Source organism: Neoarius graeffei, chromosome 23 (assembly GCF_027579695.1).
Source record: "Neoarius graeffei isolate fNeoGra1 chromosome 23, fNeoGra1.pri, whole genome shotgun sequence".
In the NCBI taxonomy this organism is placed as follows: domain Eukaryota; kingdom Metazoa; phylum Chordata; class Actinopteri; order Siluriformes; family Ariidae; genus Neoarius; species Neoarius graeffei.
The window spans coordinates 22809234-22823623 of record NC_083591.1 but is presented as its reverse complement, the minus strand read 5'-3'; the positions used below and the strand labels follow the sequence as shown (position 1 = coordinate 22823623).

Genomic DNA, 14390 nt, shown 5'->3' with positions numbered 1-14390 from the left:
AGTCCTGACTCCTCACAGATCTGAGTTTCTTTCTTTGTATTCCACATAACAACTACAATACAAATGCAGTATCAGTATGTTTTTTTTTTTTTTTTCCAGATGCGTTAATTCTGTTGTTCAACTGCTCATGTGAAATGTATTACTATTGCTGGATCGAAATAATTGTGAGATTGAAAAAAACGAGTAATGCCATGAGTGCAACCCCACGATAATGAACTCTTTTACTACGAACTTTTGTAAATAACAAACTAAATTCGTGTCCCCCGCCTTTAATGACAGAGTCACAGTCTTCAAAAAACATCACTGAGCCACGCGCTGCTCTTCCCCCAGGGACAAACAATACGTAAGTAATCAAGTCCACAGTCGAGTTAATAAAACATGTTAATGCCATAAAACAAAGGCTTAACTAGCCTCGCTTAGGTGTCCATCACTAACAATTATTGAGAACAGTGATCAAAGGATCGATAAAAAGACAAAATGACTGCTGACATCAGTGATTTGCAACACACGAATGAACTGAATGGTGAAGATTTAGAAAACATAGTGAGTCAGTGGATGGACACTGACAACGATACACCAGTTACCTCTATCATTCCCATAACAGATGAAGAAATCATCGCCTTCATTCGTGATCCTTTAACTCAGTCAGTGGAACTACAATAATGACTCAGACATTTAAGTAATTGAAGAAAAAGCAGTCCAGGATTACAGGTTTCTGCGGCAAGTAAAACTGATGGGACACTGGTATCGTACTGGGGCAGTGAACAACTGGGAGACAGGTGTGACAGTTCAAGGTGTGTTTTATTTATTATTTATATTTACTTTCACTTTTCAGTGACTTTAGGTTTTGCTCACACAAGCAAACACACACACACCAGGCATGCACACACATACACACGTGTTGGGGAACACAGCTCTCTCTCGTTACTGGCCATCTGAAAGACACAGAGACGCATTAATAGTCAGCCAGTAATTAGGCACAGATGTAACTCCTTACGTTACCCGCTGGTTCAACCCGACTCCTCGCCGTTCACAGCTGATGCTCGAGCATGCCCTCATTGCTACACGTACTTTTACTAATTGAAAGTTTATAATGTTCACATTATTTTTATGACCTTAAAAAGACTGACTTATTTCCTTTATTTTGTAAATATGTAAGTGAATTAAGCGTAAATATAAATTAAACACAGTTGGTCTTGTTTTACGTAAGTGAGTGGTGTGACAAGTGGGTCTGTTTCAGTATTACGGACTTTTTGGTAAAAGGAACTATTTGGACATCCCTCAAGGACTTTGTTATAGTGGGGTTGCGGTGTATTGAGACTTGGAACCAGCATTAAAGGGGAACTGAAGTCATTTTTAAACTTGCTTTATTTCTTAATTAACATGTTATTCAATTACGTTTTCGGTTTTATTAACCTTATATCGTGACTCATATTGGCATATTATATTACACTTATCAGCCTTTTCGGTTTTAGCCATGTTGAATGTAGTTCGTATGGTCCACGGCAGGCGTTGCTTATCCGCGCGATCTTCACGAGACTTGTGTGAGACTTCAAACGTGAAGTGCCAGCGCCGCCATTTTGAAAACTGTTTACACAGCGGCCAGATCGCCATATCATTCCAATTTAGATTAATTTTTGAGGTTTTCCAGCTTCATCAGCGATGGAGATTATTCCATACGACTTCGAACCAACATGGAGTAGAGAAGAGTTGGAAAGACGACAGGATAAGGACTAGTCCATTGTGCTGGTATTTACGTCATTACTGTCGCACAATTAAAACGTGCCGGATCAGGCGGCTGGTGGGTTTTCAAAATAATAAATACATGCATGTATTTTTGTGATAAATGCATATTATACTGAGCACATTTCCCACATAATCCTCACTAAGATTTCGGACAGCACTACAAAATGGCGTCCCCATTATATAGTTCCCTATATAGTGAGTAGGGAGTGATTTCGGACACAAGGAAAACTTCCGGCTTGATTACGTCAGCATTCAAAGGAGGCCGCGCATGCCTTTTGGCAACGTTGGCAGATGTTGATCACTTTGATTTCCGCTGTACGTTTTACTTCCGTCTTACGATGTCTCGCACAGGTCTCAGCGAATCTCGTTTATGGCCATTGCTTTGACATATGGTCTGATATATTACATAGCATATTTCAAACACTCATAACTTGCTATAGCAGTGACAGAATAGCTGTCATAAATGCATTACTACATTTTATAAAATGAGAAATAGAATTTTGATAATAAAAAAAATTGCTTACAGTTCCCCTTTAATGGGTCAGTGATTAGCTAAGCATGGTACAAACCACAGGAACAAATTAAATTATTTATTCTTCTTACACACAATGAAATTAAACATGTGCGTATTTCAGTTTAATGTGTCGGCGATGCCAAGCCAAAGTGGTGAAATGATAATGTATACACATGGTTTACTTTAATCATGCTATAGACCTTGCTATTTTGAGTTCTCAAATGAATTTATATATATGTGTGTGTGATTTTGTGCATGAGTGGTTTCATGTGCAGTGGTTGAAACTGCCTAGTTCACTGTGTGCTCTCTCCTCATGCTGGTAGACTCCTCGTCATGCTCTGAGGGTGAAGGTTCCCTAGGAAGAGCCAGAGGTGCAGGAGTAGAGGCCTGGATCAGCCGAGCACTTCGTGGATCATCTTCATCAACCACATCATCATCATCATCACACAGCAATGGATCTGCCAATGCAGCACGTTTGGCAGAGAGTAATGCACACACTTACAGCTGTAAGTACACGTGCACACGCATCCATCCATTATCTATACTGTCAGGGTCATGCAGGAAGCCGACGCCAGTCCCGACTTTGGGTCAGAGGTGGGTTACACCCTCGGAAGGTCACCAATGTCCTGCAGGGCTAACACAGAGACGAACACCCATTCACACTCACATTCACACCTGTGGGTAATTTAGAGTAGCCAATTGACCTCATCCACATATCTTTGGACTGTGGGGGGAAACCAGAGCACATGAAGAAAACCCACATAGCACAGAGAGAACATGCAAACTCCACAAGGTTTGAACCCAGAACATTCTTGCTGTGAGGCAACAGTGCTGACCACGGCACCACCGTGCCACCATGCACACACAGTCACATGTATTTTTGCAGTGGTCTCAAAGTTTAGGGGAATAAAAGGGTACAAGGCAGAGAATAGGAGGGTACAATTAAAATGGCTGAAGCCCTTCACCATGAACCATAGGCGAGAAAAATGGAAAACTGGGGTTATCTGTGGCACAGTTTCAAGGCATTTGGGGAGGAATTTCCAATTTATTGTAAACAGCAAAATAGAGTTTAATATTTAGCCGACCAGCATTTATACATGGACCCATACACAGACATATTTCCCTCAATAATCAGAGTGATGGCTAAAATTACAGACTTACCCATAGATCGAGGCCTTTTTGAAAACCAGGCATCTAACGTGCCGCTCCGCTTCTTAGTCGCCATTTCTAGCCATGTGGTAGCACGGCTCAATCACAGTACACGAAACACTGTCAACACCTTGTCAGCCAATCAGATTACATCTTAGTTACAGCACATGGCAGCATAATGGATGCCTCTATTTCCTATGGATGTGTTAGTATTTGGCCATTATTTAGTTGAATAAAACTTAGTTTCACATTGCACACTGCTCAGTTTTGTACAGATATGTAAACGAAAATATTTTTTGTTACTCAATGAAAACGAGACAGTGGCAAATCCTTCTGCAGGCGCCAATTTGCTGCCGACTAGCTACCTTTGAGACCTCTGTTTTTGCATAGTACCTTGAGCATACAGTACATCCAGAGACCTTCCTGTCAGTGGTTCTCTCAGGGCTACCATTAGCATTTATGTGGAGACAGTTTAGCTTGTTTTGTATTACAGATTGTTAGCAGCAGAGTACATATGGTATTGGCAAGTAATCATAACATCTACATACAACAAATACAATGTACTCTTTCCTATGTATTCATATACATGTGTGGTGTTCGTTCTTTCTTTCTTTTTTCTTTCTTTCCTCCTTTCTCTTTTTTTCCCCTCACCAAGTCGGCCAAGTTTCTCATCTGTCCCTCAAGAGGCGGGGCTTAAGGGAGATGGGTGTCTCATTAGAAAATGGTAACGTCGGTCAGCGCTCTTATGACTACCAGTCCGAACGTCCTTGGTCATCATTGGACTCCGAGGGTCAGTATGCCACGTCTCATTAAAGTACACCTGAATCTGCTGTTTAATCCGTATTCAATCCCAAGTGGGGCAGTGATTCATGCCAGCATCAAGAGTGCTACCCAATACCTCTTCCATCTGTGGCAGGCAGTCCAAGACAGCATAATTAGGTCTGCTCTGTGGGCAGACAGGATGGTAGTCATCTTGGCCTTGTTTTTCAGAGTTAGAGATTTTTTTTTAAGAATACTGTGATAAATGTACATTGAGCTATGAATATACATAATATGTAAATTGAATATGTATCCTGTTGCTTGTCCGCTTCCTATTCCCCACCATCCTGGTTTTGCTCTGCTATTATTTGTCATGTACCCTGTGAGTACAAGGTAAGGAGACACACTGATGAAATAGGACCGTGTTTGTGTGAACATTATGGTGACCAGGAGTTCATTTGTTCACTAAACCTGGGAAATAAGTAGTATTTGTATCAGAATGCTATTTGCTGCTGTAGACAAGCCTGCTTCATAGCTAAGCAGCGAGTGATCTGATGAAAAGCTATTTGTCACAGGTAATAATGAGTCACATTTCAATATCTGAGTCACAGTTTGCATTGTTACATTCTCAACAATTTATATAACAGTAGCTGAACCTGAATACATGCTATAACAACGAAGATTTTACTGAGCACTAATGTGAGCTTGGCACACAGGTTCTGCAGCTGTATCTCGTTTTGACATCCTAATAGTGTGCATATACATTAAATACGTTGAGCTTAAAGGCAGGGAGCTTCATTTTTTGTAATATCACAAACTGAGTTCATATATATTGCTTTCCAAACCTTTTTATATGATTTTCAGTATTCTCCCCAGAGCGCTTTTGCGTGTCGGGGACGACACGCTTTAATTTCATGCTGAGACGCATTAAATTTGCTGACACACTCCCCCCCTTAAATTAATTAATTTATTTTTGCTCCAACACTTGCTGAAAAATCCCGTCAGACTCCTACCTTGCGATGTTTGGGGCATATTTTGAAGGAAAATCAGTGTTTTGGGCCGGTTTGCTGCCATGATGCGCTAAGGCAGACTGGAAATACCCCTGGGAAATCCCCAATCACAACAAATGCCCTCAATCGCTTTGCTGCTGCACTGGTACCATGACGCTTCAGTGCGTGGCGAGATCGTGGTTTATAGTTTTTTGTGGTGGGTATGCATCTCCATATTTCAATCATGCTCAAAAGAGGTGCGAATGGCGTTTAGTGCCCCATAGATTCATGTTTTCGACAACTAAAGATAGATTAGATTAGATTAGATTAGATTAGATTAGATTAGATTAGATTAGATTAGATTAGATTAGATTAGATTAGAGTTTAGATAGAACTTTATTGATCCCTTTGGGCGGGTTCCCTCAGGGAAATTAAAATTCCAGTAGCATCATTACAGGATAAACAGAGTAGAAATAGAGAAAAACTTCTAGATAAATGAAATTAAATTAAGTATTTACATATACAAATATAAAAAAGAATAAGATATGGGGAAGAGGAAGGGAAAAAAAAAGTCCAACAGAAGAGGTATTGCACATTGTCCAGTAGGACAGTAAAGAGCCAGAAAGAGAAGAGGAAAGAAGTGAAACCAAAACCGAAGTTTGAAGTATTAAGTAGGCCTAAGTATAAAGGTGCTACTCAAGATTGTAGCATTTGTGCAGTAAATGCGGTCTGCAGGTTTGTTTGTTTGTTTTTTTTTTTTTTTACTGCAACAGAACTCATTTAAGCTTTTGGTTAGTGGTGTTCGGGTAATAAAACAGCATTATTATACAGGGTGTTTTAAAAAAATGGATATTATTTGAGATGTAAATATCCCAGAAACTACATAGTCTAGGCAAATGAAACCGAACAGGCTTAATATTGAGCAATATAAGATTTATTCTTCAAAATTTGAATGAGAAATTCAAAGGTATGTGGATTCAGTGAATGATTTCACAAATTTTCAATATTCGTGAACCCGCTCGACCGTCTCTTCCAGTCCTGATGGTCGTCCAGATCCTTTTGCCTTGCACAGACAGCCTTCCTCTTTGAACTTTTTGTGCCATGTCCAAATCTGCATTGCAGTTGGTGCATTTTTAGAGAATTCTGTCATAAATGCACGCTGCACAGTCTTGTTCAAGTGTGTTCGTGCATACTCTAACACACAAAACACCTTTTATTTTCCAGTGAATGGCATTTCTATACCTAAAAAGATAACAAAAAACATAAAATTTTGACCTGTTTCCACACATGCTGTTAAAATTTGAGGTCAATTGAATGAGAATTGGCAAAGTTATTAGATTGTGAAATGATAATTTTTTGAAACACTCTGTATACTACATTGTTGTCAGATGATGACTTTATTTATTGCTCATGTGAGCCCCATGCTGCAAACCACAGCCTCCACTTGTTGCAGCAACCTTTTCAACTATCTTAACAGTAAAAAGTTAGTGTCGTTACCACCATAAAATGCTCCTAAAAGTCACCATATGCCACCAAACAAGCTCCCTTTTTCCAAAAATTTCCAGGGAAGACCCCTGGACCCCCCCAACAAGAAAGGGAAAAAGCCATCCTAGTACTGCGGCCATCCAAAAGTTAGGGCTTTATTTGAATCCTGGGGAGAACACTGGATTTTTGAGACTCTGTTTGAAACCTGTATTATCGAAATTAGAAGAGTTAATGAGTTAAAAATTCCAGTTTGGGTTCTTTAAGCCACGTGGTTGACTAAACTTTCACATGCTCTATTCAGTAAACTGTTTAAGTACTTTTCTGATGAATGCTGTACAAGCAGCAACAGCGACAGTATCTTAACTGTCGAAGTGCTCAAACACAAAGTCTGGATAGGACAAGAGTATATTTTTTATAGATGTAAATCTGAGATCTGTTGTGGTGATTTTTGTCCTGTATACAGACAGTCATCCTGCACCTCCTGACATCACAAGCTGCATGTCAGACCCACCCCTCGTTACCATGGAGCGCCCACAGGTTGCCTTGCCAACCAAGCCTATGCCCAAATATGGTAATGCTGAGCTCATGGAGACAGGAGATGGTGAGTAAAGAATAAGTGTGTTTGTGTGCTGTAAAGCTGGCAAGGAACAATTGCATGCATACTTGAATCAATTTTATTATTATTATTATTATTATTATTATATTATATTATATTATTATTATTAATAGTGGTACATCAAAAGTATGAGACCCTCACAGCTAAATCACATCTTTAACAGCCGAGGAAATTCGAAAGCATTTGAAAACCACTGTTAGTTTAACATGTGTTAAATATGTACTCTGTGCCTTTTTCCCAGAACGTCACTTTTCATCTTTATTTATGCCTGCTTGCCTCTAAAATTATATAACCTTTATATAATAAAGTTTATTAATTTATTTATTTTTTAAATTTACTTTTGGTTAGTTTTATATTAATGTGCGAGTGTGTGCTTGTTTTTAAGCGTATATTCATTTGTGTATGTGTCCGTGTTTAATTTGATGTATAGGCGTGCCTGTGAGTAGTCGTGTGTCTTCGAAGATTCAGCAGCTGGTAAACACTTTGAAGAAGCCCAAGAGACGTCCACTGAGGGAGTACTTTATTGACGACTTTGAGGAACTGTTGGAAGGTACAAATACAATGATCAACTAATTGTGTATGACTGTTTAAATGGGTGTCATAGATGTTCAGATGGGTTATTGAGGTCTCTTCCACTTAACCCTCATAGTTTACCAGTAAGTCTGTCCATTAACCCTCTGGGGTCTGAGGGTATTTTCTGGCACTCTAATGATTTTGGCACGCTCTGATTTTGTTGTCAATGTCGGCAAATCTAAGCAGTATTTTCAAAGTCATATGACTTTTTTTGTATTCAGCACAAGTTCAGCTACAGTAATGTGTGTAGTATGTATGTCATGATTGTACTTTTATAAAAATAACAGATAAATGAAGATGTTGTAAAAAGCAGTTTTAGAACTGTGCTGGAATGTGTGAAAAAACATGACCTTGCCCATTGTGTCGAAACGTTTAGATCACTTGCGGTGATTCTGTTCAATCTTAGGAATGTATCAAGCACGAAAAACTTAAATCTGCTCCATTGATTTGGACAATTAACTGGCCATCAAAAAAATTATGCCCTATTGTTTTGGGATAAAGGGTTGGCAGTGGGATGGGTATTCAATGAGAAGGGTGAAAATTTCCATTCTATTCAATGAGAAGAGTGAAAACCCCTCCCACTGCCAACTCTTAATCCCATCAGGTCAAGTCCCAATGGGTAAGGTTATGTTTTGTCACACATTCCAACACAGTTTTAAAACTGCTTTTTACAACAGCTTCATTTATCTGGTATTTGACTGTATTCACTGTGTCTTGAAATTAACTTTTGTACTGTTTTTGTTGGTTTTGTACAGAGCCAAAACCAACTCTGTTACTTAATTACTCTGGAATTTTGCTCCCACTCCAAATTTTACCCTCTAAACTCAAAATGGAGCAAAATTAACTATTTTTAAGGTAAATACTTTTAACTCTGGAAAAAATTGCTCAGTCATTTTTCCTGTGTATGCAGTACAGCGCACACATCACCCGATCTGCTCATAATAAATAAAAGAAATATTTACACTTACTCGAGTTGATCTTTGGCTGGATCAAGTCAAAGTAAAAAAAACCCCACTTATCGTCAGTGTCACAGTTCTCAAGATTGAACCAAATCTCTGTCCTGAATCATGAAATGAATTGAATTGCTGTCCTGAATCCGAAGCGCATAGAATCCACATGCCATCTTGCAACAAGTTTTACCTCCAAATAGCCTAAACTACTTCTGACAGATTTTATCCTGTTTATGGTGGGTATTCCCACTGCGAAAGAGAAACCGATCAAAACCGAAAGAGTGAAAGTGATTATCATGCCGTTACCATGTGAATAGCCTTTTATGAATGTGGAACTGGGTGCTCAGCGCTCTGACTCCGATGTGACTGAGGAAGGTGACAAGTTTTATGTTTCATCTAATTTAGGTAATTTTAAAAACTATAATATTATTTGGCAGTGGGAACATAGGAAAGTGTAAAGTATAAAGTTTCTGGGAAAGTTGCTTGGAAAATGATTAGAAGGGAACAGCTCTGTAATGCCTCAACAGGGCATCCATTTAGAGCTTAACTTTCCTTTCAAGTAAGTGAAGAAAAATAAGGAAAAAAATAACCTCGTCCAATGCCCTGCAGCCACCCAGCAGTAACACTAGTTACCGATATAACTGTGGTTCTGTGAACCCTGGATAACCACTAGAGGCAGTGCATATCATCTTGGTACTTTCTCATTCACTTGATTTGGTTTACAAAATTTGATAATATAACCTTGGCCAAAATCCCCGGGTTTAACTACAATCAGTGTATGCAAAGCAAGCTTATCTCCAAAGAGATACCACTTAACACCCTCCCAAAAGTGATCTCTAGCAAAAAGGACACCTATTTCAGTTCAGTATCCTGCATAGGCTTATTAGGAGGAGCCTTGAGGAACTCCAGCACAAAGGTCAAATCCCAGGCTGGGCCTCATGGCAGATGGAGGCACTGCACCTCTTTCAACAAGATTGTAATGAGTTTGAGTCCCTTGAGAGATGCCAACCATAGTGCTGTGATGTGATGTGATGCACATGGCCTCCACATAGACATGCTGCTGTCTAGCAGTCCCTGAAGTAGTTTGAGAAACAGGTAGTGCATTAGATCCACAGGCCAAATCTTTTCCAGTTATTTGGGTTGGTGCATCTGCCCAGGGAGCAAACCACCAGGGTGTTCTTCCTTAAGTAAAAGTAGCCACATTGGCACCACAAACAGAACAATGTGACTTAGTTGTTAAATTCTGTGCAGTGTACAATAGATGGTGAAGGAAGTTCAGGGCCATGCATAGTAATGTGGGTCAGGAGGTTGGAAGTGTCTGCCAGTATTCTGATAACTGGCCATCAGAGGAGCATATTTTTCAAAAACACTGACAATAGAGAAAGGCTAAAGCAGAAAACACTGATTTGGAATGCCTGCCTTTCTAATGCAATTATAAAAAGCCACTGGTGTTCAGGGACAGTGGGAACATGGAAATTGGTATTGTGTAGCTCCACAGACTTGAACTACTCATGTGGTTTCATATGAAAATCTAGAAAGGCCCAGAATTATTTCTTTTTTTTTTTGTTATCCGAAGATGACAAAAGTTGTTTTTTCAAGATCACAGCTTATTTTTCTATGTCGAAATGCATTATTGGTCATGAATACTACACATCCAGGCAGCATCTTAATAGGCAGTTGATGGCGCAGTGGTGGAGTTACAGCCTTACAGCCATAGTCGTAAGTTTGAGCCTGAGCTTGGGTGACTGTGTGGCGTTTGACTATATTTTTCCCATCCATCCTTCCATATTTCCTTCATTCCCTCCCTAAATTGGCTGGCAGTAAAAGTAACCAGCCGTTTAGAATCACTGTTTTGTGTTGTTCCAAACACTAATTTGGAAATGGTCCATCACTGACAAACATAAGGCTAGATGGATGGATAGATGTACATTATTGATCCTGAAGGCGAAATTTGGGAATAAAACAGCCAAACACTGCTCAGCTCAGGATCAAACCTGTGACTTTAGGGCTGTAAGGCTGTAACTTTGTTGTTTTGAGATCACACAAAAAATAGCTTGTGGCAACTTGAACATAAATCTGTCAACTTTTTTCAAGTTGAGATGTCTCAAGTAGAAACTGCTGTTACGAGGGGCGTTCAATAAGTAATGCCCCTGACCCACTTCCCATAGCAGTAGAGCAACGAAACTTGGCACAGTTATTAGTCTTTCTCTACATAGGAACCACCCAGAGTTATGCATTTCTCCCATCGTTTGATGCAGCTCTGGAGACCGTTTTTGTAGAACACCCCAGGTTGGTCCTCCAACCACGACATGACTTCAGAAATCAAGGCTGCATCATCTGGGAAACGCTTTCCTTTCAAAAACAACTTCATGGCTTGGAAGAGGTGAAAGTCAGAGGGTGCAAGGTCTGGAGAGTAGGGAGGATGGGGGAGGATTTCATAGCCACACTCCCGTGCTTCTGATCTGGCGACAAGCAAGTTGTGGACCGGAGCGTTGTCCTGCAGGAGGAGGATACCTTTGCTGATCTTGCCCCGCCTCTTGATTTTGATAGCTTCTCTTAATTTCCTTAAAAGTGAAGCATAATAGGCTCCTGTAATTGTGGTACCCTTTGCCAGGAAATCTGTCATCACTACTCCATCCTGGTCCCAGAAGACTGTGAGCATGACCTTGCCAGCGGAGGGCTGCACCCTTGCCTTCTTTGGAGGTGGTGAGTCCAAGTGCTTCCACTGCATTGACTGGGCTTTGGTCTCTGGATCATAGTGATGGACCCAGGTTTCATCCTGTGTAATCAGTCTTTTGAAAAACTTTGACTCATCTTCTTGGCACATCTCCAAATTCATCCTCGAGCACTTGACGCGTTCTCGCTTCTGGAAAGGTGTGAGCAACCTGGGAATCCATCTGGCAGACACCTTATGCATATGCAAATGGTCATGAATGATAGTTTCCACAGACCCTGTACTAATCTTTACCTTTTGAGCTATTTGGCAAATAGTAATGCGCCGATCTTCCAAAATGGCAGCCTCAACTTGACGGACAGATGCCTCATCAATGGCAGAAGGGGGGCGACCAGGTCTGGGAGCTGTTTCCACAGACTTCCGGCCATGTTTGAATTCATGATGCCAGCATTTTACAAGGTCATATGATGGGGCATTATCACCATAAGTTTCTTTCATTTCATCAAAAGTCTCCTGTGGTGTGCGACCTTTCAAATACAAAAACCGGATCACTGAGCAACACTCAACAGGCTCCATTTCACACCTGACTCAGTTCAAACACGTGTAAATCAGAAACCACAATTAGTTCAGAGCTGTAATTTGCCACATAACCCATAGAGATATAAATCATTGCACATGCAAAATTTCAGCTAGATCAGACAACTGGAAGTGGGTCAGGGGCATTACTTATTGAACGCCCCTCGTATGTTGGGTAGAACCCTTTTGTTCTAAACTGTTGGACCTACAGTTGTGGCCAGAAGTTTACATACAGTGACATGAATGTCATTTTGGATATGAATGTCATGGCAATATTTGGGCTTTCAGTAATTTCTTTGAACTGTTCTTTTTCTGTGGCAGAATGATTGTACAGCATACATCTTTAATTAAAAAAACAGTAGAATTTGGTGCACAAATTTTAATTTTCTTTGGGTATTCTGAAATTAACACAGGGTCAAAATTATACATACAGGGTCAAAAATATACATACAGCACACCTAATATTTGGGTAAAATGTCTCTTCACAATATTCACCTTGACCAAACATTTTTGTTTACCATGAACAAGCTTCTGGCAGAATTCTGGTTGGATATTTCACGACTCTTCATGGTAGAATTGGTAGAGTTAAAAAAAAAATTTTTTCCCTTTTTTCTTGGCATGGACTTGACTTATAAGCACGGTCCATATATTTTCAATAGGGTTGAAGTCAGGACTTGTTTTAAGCTTAATGTTAGCCTGCTTTATCCTCCACAACCAGCTCTGAGGCATGTTTGGGTTCACTGTCCTGTTTCTAAGTCCCAAGTCGTGTTGAAGTTTCTGATGGTTTATGCTGAAAAATTCTCAGGTAGTCCTCCTTCATTATTCCATCCACTTTGTGTAATGAACCAGTTCCAGTGGCAGCAAAACAGCCCCAGAGCATGATGATCCTACCACCACCACCAGCTGGTACAGTGTTCCTCTGTACATGGTGGTCATTGTGGCCAAACAACTCAATCTTTGTCTGATCTTTCCATACAGCTTTCCTCCAGAAGGCTTTTTCTTTGTCTTGTGGTCAGCTTCAAACTTTAGTTAAGCTTGAAGGTGTCAGTTTTGGAGCAGGCGGTTATTGCTTGAATAGCAGCCTCTTAGTCCATGGTGATCTGAACTGTAGACTGTGATCCATCAGCTTGCAGTTCATGGCAGGGCTGTGCCATGGTGGTTCCCAAGTTGTTCCTGACCATCCAAACCAATTTCCTTTCAGCTGAGGGTGACAGTTTGGGTTTTCTTGAAGCAAAGTGGCTTGGCAAAGTGACTACACCTCACAATAACTTGGATACAATTGTTTGAACTAACCTTGGAATTTGTAGCTGTTTAGAAATGGCTCCAAGAGACATTCTGGAGTTGTGTACATCTGTGATCCTCTTTCTCAGATCTGCACTGAGCTCCTTGGACTTTCCCAAGGAAAGTCAATCCAATGAGTGCTGTAAACAAACCCTTTTTATGAAGGCACAGAGAAGCTACCAGCTGTAGTCAATCATGATCACTAACAGGAAATTAAGAGATCTCGGCCTTGACAAGATGAGAGATATACTGGAAGTTTCAGCACCTCTGAATTAATAACCTAAGTGAGCATATGTACATTTTTGACCCTGTATGTATAATTTTGACCCTGTGTTGATTTCAGAAAATCCAAAGAAAATTAAAACTTGTGCACCAAATTCTAGTGGTTTTTTTTATATTAAAGCTGTATGCTGTACAATCATTCTGCCACAGAAAAAGAACAGTTCAAAGAAATTACTGAAAGCCCAAATATTGCCATGACATTCATATCCAAGATGACATTCATGTTATTCACTATATGTGAATTTCTGACCACAACTGTACCTTTTTAGTTGTCCCTTTGTCCAACAAAGAAAGAATATCGTTAGAGTGGCTATCTTGTCTTATATTGATGAGGCACTAAGCCCCAAGAATTTTGGGGGCCAACACCAGAACTCAGCTTGTCTGCTTGCAACCCTGTCAGAGTACCTATTGATCTAGTGTGGTTGCTGCCCTGCTGTCTGCCCTTTGTCAGTATGCTTTGCCAGGCCCTTTAGCATGCTCAGGGCTGCCCCACAGGATAAATGCGAGGTATACAAGTACCTGCTTGAGGCCTGAGGTTGTGAATCTCCCTGTCTAGGGCTTTCTGTGGCCATTGGATGACAAGACCAAGTTGTGGTGACTGAAAGACACCACATAACCATCCATTAAGTGCTGGCTTTATGATCCTGATACCTGCATTCTCCTTTCCACAGCTGTTTTCTTATTTGTAGCTGGTCCAAAGAGCATTTGTGGCATGGTAGATTTCAGTATGTGCCATAAATGATGCATTGTCACAAGCTCTTACCGGTACATCTTCATTGTATCTGTATTCACTGCT

The 14390-nt window shown here is 40.3% G+C and overlaps 1 protein-coding gene across 4 annotated transcripts in view; it reads left to right on the top strand.

Annotated features, from left to right (window-relative positions):
- Window positions 1-14390, top strand: part of dip2cb (disco-interacting protein 2 homolog Cb) — a 205492-nt gene that overhangs the window by 93197 nt on the left and 97905 nt on the right. For all 4 annotated transcript variants that reach the window (XM_060905941.1, XM_060905939.1, XM_060905940.1 and 1 more), the window contains exons 5-8: window positions 2584-2766; window positions 4065-4199; window positions 7106-7243; window positions 7689-7808. In XM_060905941.1, the coding sequence (XP_060761924.1) occupies window positions 2584-2766; window positions 4065-4199; window positions 7106-7243; window positions 7689-7808 (576 nt within the window). The remainder of the gene's footprint in view (window positions 1-2583; window positions 2767-4064; window positions 4200-7105; window positions 7244-7688; window positions 7809-14390) is intronic.